This window comes from Magnolia sinica, chromosome 9, assembly GCF_029962835.1.
Source record: "Magnolia sinica isolate HGM2019 chromosome 9, MsV1, whole genome shotgun sequence".
In the NCBI taxonomy this organism is placed as follows: domain Eukaryota; kingdom Viridiplantae; phylum Streptophyta; class Magnoliopsida; order Magnoliales; family Magnoliaceae; genus Magnolia; species Magnolia sinica.
This window is the reverse complement of record NC_080581.1, coordinates 45249980-45262878: the sequence shown is the minus strand read 5'-3', so window position 1 is coordinate 45262878 and position 12899 is coordinate 45249980. Positions and strand designations below refer to the sequence as shown.

The 12899-nt window shown below is 36.2% G+C and overlaps 1 protein-coding gene and 1 long non-coding RNA gene across 2 annotated transcripts; both read left to right on the top strand.

The window, feature by feature from the left end:
• Window positions 1-2914, top strand: LOC131256281 (uncharacterized). Its single transcript, XR_009176721.1, has 3 exons — window positions 1-808; window positions 971-1052; window positions 2846-2914. It is a non-coding gene; the product is annotated as an uncharacterized LOC131256281 (long non-coding RNA).
• A 906-nt stretch (window positions 2915-3820) lies between these two features.
• On the top strand, window positions 3821-5000 carry LOC131254977 (cytochrome P450 724B1-like). The gene is made up of 3 exons (XM_058255674.1): window positions 3821-4314; window positions 4454-4540; window positions 4884-5000. Exons 1-3 carry the CDS (start codon window positions 4060-4062, stop codon window positions 4998-5000), a joined length of 459 nt encoding a protein of 152 aa, XP_058111657.1. The 5' UTR covers window positions 3821-4059.
• The last annotated feature ends 7899 nt before the right edge of the window (window positions 5001-12899 follow it).

Below are 12899 nucleotides of genomic sequence, written 5' to 3'. Positions count from 1 at the left end.
TCTCCCATCATGCTGAAAACACTTGCCCCAGTGAGGAGAAACAATCAGGCCAGAAACTATAGGGGGCTAAGGCTCTTCAGGACCTGCTACAGGTGAGGAGTCCTGGAGCACATCGCTATGCCTGCACCATGGACCAGAGCACGATTACACAAGGAGACCACGGACATAAAACTTTAGCTATGAAATCATGAGAATTTCTGTTTGGTATATGATTGACAAAGCATGATCATACAGCCAACCCCAAAATGGTGGGATGAGGCTAGGATGATGATGATGGTGATGTAAATAAATAAAGAAAAATAAATTCAAACAAAGATTAGTGACTGACCAATGAGTATTGGTGTGAAAATGGAAAATCTTCAACTGTCCTATTTTGGCAAAAAAATGTCTGTGAATCAGAGATTAGGATTGTTCAACCAATCTAATCTTGGGATTGTGACTTGGCAGTAGTGAACTACACAATATACTTGTTTTGGTTAAGTTAAGCTTGTTTTGGTTTTTGCAGGGCATAATTGAAGTGCATAGAAGGATTTTTATTTTATTTTTTTCCATTCATCAATTGCTTGAAGGTGGTGTAAAATATTCGTTTCTTTGGTGAATGATTTTATGCAGTTCTGCCTTTCAGGAACAAACCACTCCCAGTTTTTTGTATCTTTGATTTTAACTTGTCAATGTCATTGTCAATTTAATACAAAATCCATGTTCACCTGCAGTGTTGATGAGCAGGTAGCCAAGGACATATAACTGCTAGATTCCATTGCTGAGAAGCAACCCCAAATCTTCTCTGAAGAATGCAAGTATTATTGAAGTAAAGAGTTTGATTTTTTTTCACCGGAGTTTGAAGATGAGATCATAATGCTGGTTGATTTACTTGATGCCTCTACCTTTTGGATGGATTGAAGATTTTTGGAGTCCTAATGCATTTGGTTTATTTTGACTTTTGTTACTGAATATTTATTGGATGTTGCAGGTAATTAGCACATGGGATGACCAAAAATGAGTGATGCCCCATTGGTTTGACCTGGAAAATTTATTATAACTAACCTTTTCAAGTAATTGGATGATTCATATGATCCAGTAACATTTGTTGTTTCATGTCTACTTGTTGAGGCAAGGCTTTTATGATTAAATGGTTGTAGCTTGATTGGGAAGTAATGGGATTTTGGTTGTTAAGCTATTAGCAGCTCTTACTTTTTTGGTTGGAGAGCATTCTGATTACAGTATATCTGCATCCAACATGACTGTTCATTTTCTGATACATATGTATCCCACCTTATATTTGATCACTTTGGTCTTTTTTCTTTTTTCTTTGGGTGGAATTGGGCAAGTTTGAGTTGAAGCTTATTGAGTGGTTTGGAGTGTGTTGAAATGCATTGAAGCAATTGAAAATGCTGCTTAGTTCTCCTGTTTAATCGCTGTCAACTGCAGATTGAATTCATCTCATCCATTCGTCTTGTTTGTTTGCGGGATACATAGTTTCGCTAATTATGTGGACTTAACAATTTTAAGTAAATGGGTTGGGCTTGGATTGAGCCCTAGTCAACTTGTTCTACCCCTATAAGTTATCAATGGGTTGAGTTGGATGATCCAACTAGACTTAGCCTAGCTGATCTGATGGTGGCTTATATCTCTGTAGTTTCTTCATTTTACATGTTCTTGCCCTGAATTGAAATCTCGTCATAAAATTTGCTTGATTCTGTGGAAATCTTTAGGAACCCTGAAGAGATCCCATGGGGTAAGACTGGTGCTGAGTATGTTGCAAAATGGAGGTCCGTAGCAAATAATGATGAAGGATTGCTATGTGTGCAGAAGACCATGTTATGAATGAGCTGTTCCAAATCCTGTTTTTGCATATAGATTATTTGTATCTGGCATGGAACTTAGCTGCCTCCTGTCAAGAAACTTTTTGCATATAGATTATTTGCCAAGTTTGCTGAAAAATAATAATAATAAAGGAAACCTTTGCTTTTCTTTGAAAATTTTAAAGTTGCACTCCATTTTTTAAAACTGAATGTTCGCAATTCAATTCACATTTTTAAAGTCGCACTCCTGGCAACAATATCATAATCTACAACTGTGGTGATGGTGGCTGCACTCCTATAGTACACATGGCTTGCAGCACAAATTCGAACCATGTATTCCAAAGCAACATCTACGCGTCTAGCAGGTGAGTAGACTAGTGGTTGTTTGTTGCACATCTGGGATCAATTGGAGCAAATTCAAGGTTTTTTTTTTTTTTCCTTCGGAATCCTAGAAATGGTTATCTGTTTGGTGGCCAAGGGTTTGTTTTGATACATCCATATGCCTGTCATGCTGCAAGTGCAGTGATTGCATTAGCCACAGTAGGTTGGTAGATGTGACTGTCTCTAGCCTGATTAGTGGGGTTCGAATTCCGGTTGCAGTCCATCAGTAGCTGGCTCTGTTTCAAGATCTGGCTGCTATGGTGAATCTCCATGTTGACTACTGGGTCTTCCCTTTATCGAGCTGTAGGTGTTGTGGTTGTCTGAGGCTGATGCAGTTTTTTATTTTTTTTTGCTTCCAATGTGGGTGATGCAGCTGGGTTAGCATTTATTGAGTCTTTCTTGTTATATATATATATATATATATATATATATATATAGACACAAACACGCACACACACATTTCTCGGACAATCCTAATTTAGCGAATGATGAATGATCGATGTTAGCCACCTACGCATGTATATGAATATTGTGATTAGAGCTACACTTAGCAAGCGATGACCTTATGTGTTTGTGGTTTTCTTAGAACTATAGCAATAATTAACCATGGGATTCAGTTATAGCAACAAATATCTTGTAATGTCTTATGTCTTCTTGTGCAGATAAATGCAGTTGGATCTTCCTCTGATGATGGGATTCATCTGCTAGACTTCTACCCAGACTCCACCTCAGCAAATATTTTTAAGTCACAGCCCCAAAATCAGAGTGGTCGAACAACCCTGATCCCTGATTCATGGACACTTTTTGTTGAAATTTCATTCTCAACCCTTCAACGCATTTTTAATTTTTTAAAGATTGTTGTTTCTTAGATGTAAACCCTTTGCTTCCTTTGTCACAAGGAAAGGATTTCGCACTGGATGATCCCTTCATTTTGTCTTATTGTCCTGGCTTTTCCTTGAATTTTTGCGGTAAGATAAGACATATATCTTCTATTGTTTTGGTTCTTTCAGCTGATTGTTGAACACAGGTTGACAGTAAGCTTGGTATTTCCTTGATATAGGAATGCATGTGAACAAGGATGGTGTGTACATCCCATTTGCGGTACGATAAGACATATTTCTTCTCTTTTTTTTTTGGGGGGGAAGACTACTGTCATTTCTGTTATGTTCTTCTTCATTTCCATAGTTTTGGTTTCTCATGGTTATGGTATAAGAATGGTAGTTAGTCGTACCACTCATATGCCAAAAATAGAAAAAGGATATTTGCATATATATCAGAAGCATGGTGTGTACATCCCATTTTCCAAAACCTTATGTGGTCAAATGATTCATATTGGGGTGAGCTATCAACTTTTTGGGGTGGATGTACAATTCCTCTACTCTTATGTGATTATAATAAAATTCAAGTCATTGTTTTTAATTTTTTGGTTCCTTTCTTCAGTTCACATTCAATGTGATGGTAAAACAAGCTCTTGGGTTGACACCAGAAGAGTCACAAGCTGCAAAAATACTGGAAGATTTCCTCACTTCATGAATGGACTCATCTCCTTTCCACTATATATTCCAGGCACTCCATATGCAAGAGCTGTTCAGGTACTTCCAGTCATATTTATTATGGTTGATTGAGAGTCCAAAATGATGCTGCCCAAATGATCCTAACCATCAGATCAGTCTGATATTGAGGTTGTTGTCTATACCAAAAAGTGCCACTTAATTTGAAAGATCCTGATTCTGATACATGCATCACATGTGTAGGGTGCATGGATCACCACCATTTTGAGACTGCTAGTGAACTACCACCATTGGTGTCATTTCAAATTAGATATTTGCTCCTTTTACTTTCTAACCAGAACTTTTGACTGATTGTGTGTGTGTATATGCAGGCTAGAGCAAGAATATCTTCTACGGTGAAAGCTATAGTTGAAGAGAGAAGATCAAAGGGAGAGGACTCTGCTGGTAATAAGAAAAGTGATTTCCTTGAAATACTCCTATCAGCAAATAGCCTGTCCGAGGATGAAAGGGTGAGCTTTGTACTGGATTCTTTGTTGGGTGGGTGTGAAACCACCTCCCTCCTCATGGCATTGGCAGTTCTCTTCTTGGGTCAATCACCAGCTGCTCTGCAAGAACTGAGGGTAGACACCATCTTTCTCTCTCCTCCCCTTTTAGCCATTTCAAGCTCCATATAAAAAAGCTGAAATTCAATGGCCTTGAAATTTTTTATAAAAAGAAAAGAGAGAAAATGAAAGAAACCCTTTTTTTTTTTGGAAACAGTCAGAGCATGAAAGTATAAGAAATGTGAAAGGAAAAGAAGAGTACCTGAACTGGGATGACTACAAGAAAATGGAGTTTACTCAACATGTAAGTGTAACTTTCTAATCTTTTAAATTAAGGGCTATAGATTAATATATGACTTTATATTGGTTTCTTAAATGGTAGTGATTGGATAGATGGTACACGTGGCCCCAATGTGGATGGATCATATCCTGATGATTTTAACTTATTGAATGATCAGGTGGGTCAAACTCAAGCTAAAATGCTTTGTAGTGGATCAGCCTACTTTTAATGAATGGTGCAAAACACATGCTAGATTAACACTTGTTTATTGCTTTTTCTATCTGTCCTTGTTCTTTTTATTATTATTTTTCTCACTTTCTAGCCTGTTTCCAATGATGTGTATGATTTTAATGTTTTTTATTTGAAGGTCATTAATGAAGCTCTCAGATGTGGGAACATGGTCAAGTTTGTGCACCGAAAGGCCCTCAAGGATGTCAATTGTAGCAAGTACCTTGTCAGCGATAGAGAAGAATGGTTGCCTTAATCATTTTTTTCAGTTAGACGGGCATAGGTTTCTCAACCAATGGCTCCAGGAAGCTCAAAAGTGTAGTGGTGGCACAAGTGACAGTTATGTGGAAGAATCAATCGGTGCAGTGCTAGGAGCACTTGAGAAGCTGCTTGTAGATGAGAGCTTAACTGCTTCAGGAATTGTGGAAATTGTCAAACATTTCCTTAGCAACAGGAGCTTGAAAGTCCAAGAGAGGGCAAGAACTTTGTTTGACAGATGGATTTGTTTTTATTTATTTATTTATATTCAAAACTATTTTTAATTTATTGTAATAAATATTTTATATATATATATATATATATATATATATATATATATATATATATATATATATATATATATATATATATATATATATATTGTCTAGTAATATAAATTTTGTTTAATATTCAGTTTTATTTTTATGGCATCATTTTTATGTTTCAAATATTTAAAAAATACAGGTTTCGATTGAATTATATATAATAAAAAAAAATTACTAGCATGTTAGGGCCTCTCAAATCTATATAAAAGCTTTTAGCGGCGCTTGTGTAGAAATTTTATGGCGCTTGGAGTTGAATTCACATACACATCATGGTGGGCCCCATATGAACTGGCCAAACCTCTAAATTGTAAATAGCCATCTACTGTCTGGTGTGCAGGAGACAAATGGTGTGTGTATGTGTGCACGCGTGCTTATAATGTAAAATGTATGTTATAAAATTGCCCTTCCAAAACCCTTAGGGACCATCCTGATAGGCTATTGTACATAGCCTAAACCAAGCCCGATTGAAAAACTAACTTAAATTTGAAGCTGAAACCAAACCCAGGCCCAAAAGCCCAATGGGTAGGGTTGTAAATGGGATGGGTTGAGCTACGGGTGCCTTGTACCTGACTCATTTAAGAATCTAGTTGGAGTTTTGGACATACACTTGACCCACCAAAATTCGTGGCCAGATTAGGTAAGGTCAAAATCAAAGCAATCGACATTGGCACCCTGATCCAAATCTGACCCGTTTCTCACACGAGTCGCATTAAGGTTAGTAAGAATGTCAATGGGTACCCGAAGTTGTGGGTACCCAATGAACCCGACCCACGAACTCGACCCAATTTTAATGAGTCCAGGTTCAATAAATCGGACCAAAAAAATCAAGTTGAGTTTAGGTCCAGATATTTTATTTTGGGTTTTAAGTCGAGTCAAATTATCTAACTCAACTCATAACCTATGCATGCAGGTAGGGTTAAACCCAAGCCCGACTCATTTACTTAAATGGATATATTTCTAGCTCAAACTTGACCAGCCCGACATAAGCCTAAGGGCAACCCATTTTAAAGTAGAGCTAGGCAAGTTAGTGAGTCTATATTGGGCCAAAGTCCAACCCATTCAGGCCAAGACTCAAACCCATAAGCAAAGCTGGACTGTTTGTTGCCTAATGTAAGGTACAATTCCTGAAAGGTAAACTAGTAATAAGAAAAGTTCAAAAGTGAGATAGTGTTCTCTTACCATGACTATCGAGTAATGAAAAGACTTTCTAAGAAGAACCATCACGTTGATTTAATGCAACTTCTTAGACCTGTAACAAGATCAAGAGGAAGACAAAGCTGCAAAATCAATTATCAAATTCTTTCTATAAACTCATGCTTCACTAGAACACACTACAAAAGAACAAAATTGGTGATAAGAGAGACCTTAGTTAGATTCAAGCCAGCCGTGCGTATTTGCTAATTTCAGTGCTTCCTTTAAGACGAGCTCTTTCTCTAGCTTTGCCAAATGAACAAAGTAGAAATAGCACTCCAAATGTGGTCGAAGTCCCCAGATAAAAAACGTGCATTTTCCACCCCAAGAATTATTTGTTCTACTATTCTTGCCTCATCAGTCAACTGCTTCTTCTCTTCTAATTTTGCTTTCCATTCTCCCCAAAAGTTAGGTTGTACCATGTCAATTTTTTCTATTGCAATTGATCATCATGAAAATTTTAACGAACCATCCTAGCTTGAGAAAAGAAGATATATTTGTGAATGGATGAGAAATGATGCAGATTTCTAGAATATTAAAAGTATGAGCATTGTCATGATAAAGTAAATTAGTAATCTTGCTTGTCATTACTTGGTTTTGTCTGATGTGTATGCAAGCATTGATAAACTAAGCAAATAAACTCAAGAAAAATAAGATATTTGCGTGAAAAATGAGACATGAGGATTTCAAGAACACTGAAAGTATATGCATCTTTGTGAAAAACTAAAATACTAACCCGGTTTGTTCATCTATATTGTGATTCAGTTTCTTGAACAAGTGTAATTCTAGCTATTCCAGTTCAGGCTTCAACGAGCATTAAATAGATGAAGGGTGATGTCGGTGATATAATATATGTACCTTCTACATCATTATTATTTTTTCTTCAAAACCTTCTCAGATGATCCGAGGTTAAGAAACAACATGAATATCATAGAAAAATACCATCGTCACTTTTAGAGTCAAATTTACTTAGATGTTCCCTATCTTTAAGAATACAACATATACTACCAAAGACACAAAAATATTTAACACTAGGTTGTTCATATGGAGTTTTGTTTAATCATGCTCTAAGGTATACTCTATTTATTATGTAGTAGGTGGTATTGATAGCATCGGCCTAAAATTTTTTTGTCATGTTTTTACTTTTAAGCATAACCGAGCCCATTTCTTTCAATACCTTGTTCTTTCTTTCAACCACTCCATTTTGTTGTGGTGTTTTTGGAGCTAAGAATTCATGTCAGATTTCATTTTCATCACAAAATTTTTAGAATCGGTCATTTTCAAATTCTCCTCCATGGTCACTCCAAATACATTTTATGTAATATTCTTTTTCAGTTTGGAGTCATTTTGCCAGTTTGTTGTATTCCTCATATGCATCAGACTTTTCCTGAAGAAACGCGACCCAAGTGAATCTAGAGTAATCATCTACCATTACCAGAAAATATTTCTTTTTACCATGGCTTTCAATTTTGGTTAGACCCACTAGATCCATATATAATAAGTGGTTTGGAAGTTGCTATGGTGGTTGTCTTCTTACGTCCCACTTTTATCTGTTTGCCTTTGAGATAGTCACCGCATACAAATTTTTCTTTCTTTCCAATCTTAGGGAGTCCTCTTACCAAATGTTTCCAGCTTAGTTTAGCGAAGTTTCGATAATGCACATGCTCGAGTCTTTGGTGCCATAACTTAGACTCATTGTCTAGAGCCATGTGGCATCTTGTAGATGAGAGATTTTCTCTACTGCTTTCAATCACATAATAGTTGTCACTTGTGCGAAGACCTTTTATAATCAATTTTCCTACAAGGTTTGAGATCTTGCACATGTCTTTGGAGAATGTGAATGAGTGTTCTTTGTCACAAATATGATAAATACTTAAGAGATTGTGTTTTAGTCCCTCTACGCAAAGAACATCTTTGATCTTAGGCAGACCGGGCCCAACTATTATCACACGTCCTATTATCTTGGCGGAGCTTCCATCTCCGAATGTAACCATCCCACCATCAAATTTTGAGTAATCACAAAAATGGGTCTGGTCACCTGTCATATGCCTGAAGCAACCGCTATTAAGATCCCATTTAGAATTATTGTCTGCTTTAAGTGCAGTATGAATTACGAGGCAATTGTTCTTAATTTTTACCACCCATTTGGTGACCATCCTTTTTGGAGGTGATGTTTTCTTTTTGTTTTCTCCTTGATGCTAGTTGTTCATGGGTACTTTAGATTTTTTGGGCAACTATTTTAAATTTTATTGTTTCATCAGTTCTTTGGTTTTTTGATTCAATTGAGCTACTTGATTTAGCAATTCCTCCATTTTCTTAGTCATTTTAGGAGGAGTGGAATATTTCCTCCTCTCATTTGGTATTTTCTTTAGAGGACTTTTTAATTTTTTTACTATTTTCCAGGTGGTCTGAATTTTCCTATAGATCTTAATCTAGAAGTGGAGTGGAGCTGACCAAATGTAAGACATTCAAATTTGTAGTGTCCCAAGTCTCCACATGCATAGCATATAGGAGTATTTCTTGCGTTGCTTCCAAAAGAAACTATTTTCTTAGCCACTGGAGGTGTAAGAGAGGAGCTTGATTTGCAGGTTTCATAACCTAAACCTCTCTTATCCCTAGGAGTTTTTCCCATTCTTAAAAGTCTCTCAAGTTTTTCATTCTTTGGGAAAATCTATGACTAAGTTCAGCTTACTGTTTTGTTTTTTCCACATCTAATTTCAATTTATGGTTTTCAGACTTTAAATGTACATTTTCAAATTTCAGCTTTTCATCTTCAGATTCTAGAAGTTTAATCTGTTTGTTTAACCCTTTTATTTCAAAGAAATGAGATGTTGCTGTCCTCTCAAGTTTGTAATTGTTAACATGGTATTGTTGAAGATCATTAATCAAATGAGTATTTATAGCCAATGCTTCATCTAGATCTTTTTGTAGTTATTTATTTTTATTATCTGCAATGCCAAGCTTTTTAAGGACATTAATGCTACAAGTGTAGAGTTGATCATATGCATCATGTATGCTTTCTCTTTCTTCTTTTTCTTCATCATTCGACGAGGATGCTTTTTTAATTTTTTTGCTCATTTATCTCATCATTGTCCTTTAAATTGGGGATAACTGTAGTGGTGAAGGTCATAATTCCAACTTCAATTAGGAACTCACTCTAGGTTGTTAACCCCTTCAAGAGGGACCCTCTTTGATACTAATTGAAATTGCGATAGGACCGATACTATTGAAGTATGAATATATGTTCAAGTGTCCTAGAGGGGGGTGAATATGACTTTTAAAACTGTAATCCTACTAAATTATAAATTTTACCAATTTAAAATGATTAGGATTATTAAAAAGTCATTCAAATTCAACTTCTAAGATAGTGAGAAATCAAAGTGTTGCATTATATTAAATATGTATTGTGCATACTGTAAACATTTCAATAGTCAATATATGTGAGCAAGAGCAATCATCACAAACACAATAATATATAGTGGTTCGGCTACATGCCTACTCCACTCCCAACTGATGCACTCCACCCTAGAGTGTACCGGATTTCACTATTGATGGTTTTAAATCAGGTTAACCATAAACCTTTACAACCTACATAAGGTTAGCTAATGAGTTTATACAAGACAACCTTAGGAGCCTACATAAGGCAACTTCTGCTTACATAAATACACTATGCCCACACAAGGAAAACAACCATGCCTATACAAGGCAATGCCTACACAAGGTAATTGACTATGCTTACACAAGGCAAACAACCATGCCTACCTAAGGCAATGCCTATATAAGGTAATTGACTATGCCTACACAAGGCAATAGGTCCTACACAAGGACACTACATATATTCTCCCATCAGAGACTTACAAAAGGTCTTAGTAAGTTTGTTAACTCAAACTCTGAATCCCAATCCTACATAAGGAAAGGGCTTTAGACTTAACAGACTTTATATACTTATAAGTAAGTGAGTGAGCCTCATTTTAGCACATGTTGTTAAAGATATTCCTGGTGGTGAAGAGTCTTCAGCTCCCTTGAACCACAACCGCTTGTTGATGCTTTAATCAATGCTCTGAGGTTGTTGGTTTAAGGTTCGGTCTGATCTTCTTTAATAAATGATTCTTCTTTAGAAGTGGGTGAAGATTTCCAAAAGCTAGGCATTCAAGTATTCTGTCATAATAGTTTTCCATTAAAGAGTGTTGCTGGAAACTTAATGAATGCTAGAGTTCATGATTCAATCCAAGCAATGAAGATAAGAATATATGCTTGAGCTGTGGATTGAATGATGAACTCTTATAGGACAGAGGGCTTAAGGATGAGGGTATTAACTATTATAATAACTCTCTCAAGCTATCTTCAAATCTTGCTCATCTTCTCAAGTATCAACCCAAGAGTTTATATAAAGAAGAATCCCAACAATCACAAAATAGGCAGAAATATGCTTTTGTCGATGCCATCGAACATACTTGATTCCATCGAAGAGGTCTTCGATGTCATCGAGATATACTTCAATATCATCGATATTTTCTTTATAAGGATCTCTTTGGTTACTGGACAGGTTTTGTCTCGATTTTGATGCAATCGTTTAGAAATTTGATGCCATCGGAATTTGAATTTCGATGCCATTGAACTATCTTCGATGCAATAAAAAATATTAGATTTTCCTAGAAAGCTTGTTGGACTAACTAGTTCTAATATCGATGCAATCGAACTAGATTCGATGCCATCGATGACTTACTCTCGATGCTATCAAAAGAGGTTCGATTACATCGAAGAACACTTAAAGTATTTTAGAATTAGAGGGAATAAGCCCAACATCGATTCAATTGAAGTTGGTTCAGTGCCATCAAAACTTAAGTTTCTATGTTATATAACTTCATTCGATGTAATCGACAATACCTAGCATATGTTCAGTTTGTTGCTAGACTATTTGGGCTTGTTTTCGATGCCATCGAAATTATCCTCGATTGCATATTGATGCAATTGTCAGAACATTGAGTTTACCTGTATTAGCTTATTTTTTCTCCAATAGTCAAAGTGCAAAAACCAAGCTTACTAAAGGATATCCAGAAGTAGTTATGGGTAAGAAAGGTTCTTTTATTTTGGGCCATATACTTGATTAGGGTTTATTTGGGTAGATGAGGCTTAGTTTACCTTTTAAGAACATTCGTATATCTTCATCTTAAAAAGTCTTGAGCTTGTGATCTTCAATCTAGGGCTCACTTGACAGAAAGACTTATCATTCACATAAATTGACAAATGAGGGCACTTTCAATTTAGTGCCTTTTTAATCTTAAATGGAATCGTTGTACTCTTAGACCATTTAGGTATCCAAAAGTGGAATCAAATTTTTCGGTCTCAAATTATTTCTACCTCTCCTGGTTCGATAGAGACCCTCATAACTCTCTCATCAAAGGTTGGATTTTTAGCTAATTCGGAGACCGTTCGATATCCCAAAAGCACGCTAGAAATATTCGATCATCAATTTTCAATCTTGATCGTTAATCTTTCGAAATCGCGTGATCCAATGAAGACACTCATAACTCCCTCATTTGATGTTGGATTCAGTCGATTATAGGGTCATTGGAAAACTGATTTAGTACTCTTTCAATCCTGACTGGAATCGTCACATTCTGAGACCATTTGGGCATCCAAAAGTGGGATCAAAGTCGTCAGTCCTGAATTTTTCTTACATCACCTAGCACGACAAAAACGCTCATAAATCCCTCATCAGAGGTAGGATTTGTACAATTTATAGCTCATTGGAAAGGAAACTTGACAAGCTTTCAAATGAGATAAGAATCGACTAATTCAGATACTGTTCGATATCCCAAAAGCACGTTAGAAGTCTTCGATCGTCATTTTTCAATCTCAATTGTTAATCATTTGAAGTCGTGTGATCCAACAAAGATGCTCATAACCACCTTGTTTGATGTCGGTTTCGGTCGATTTTTGGGTCGTTGGAAAGTTAATTTAGTGCTCTTTCAATCCTAGCTGGAATTGTCACATTCCGAGACCATTTATGCATCCAAAAGTGGGATCATAATCGTTGGTCCTGAATTTTTCCTACATCTCCTAGTCTGACAGAATCCTCATAACTCCCTCATCAGAGGTAGGATTTGGACGATTTTTAGCTCGTTAGAAAGGAAACTTGACAAGCTTTCAAATGCGACAAGAATCGACTAATTTAGATAACGTTTAACATCCCAAAAGCACTCTAGAAGTCTTCAATCATCATTTTTCAATGTCGATTATTAATCTTTTGAAATCGCTTGATCCAGTGAAAACACTCATAACTCTCTTATTTGAAGTCGGAATGGTTCGATTTTTGGGTCATTTGAAAGGTAATTGAGTTTTATTTCAATCCTGATTTGAATCGTCGTATTCTGAGA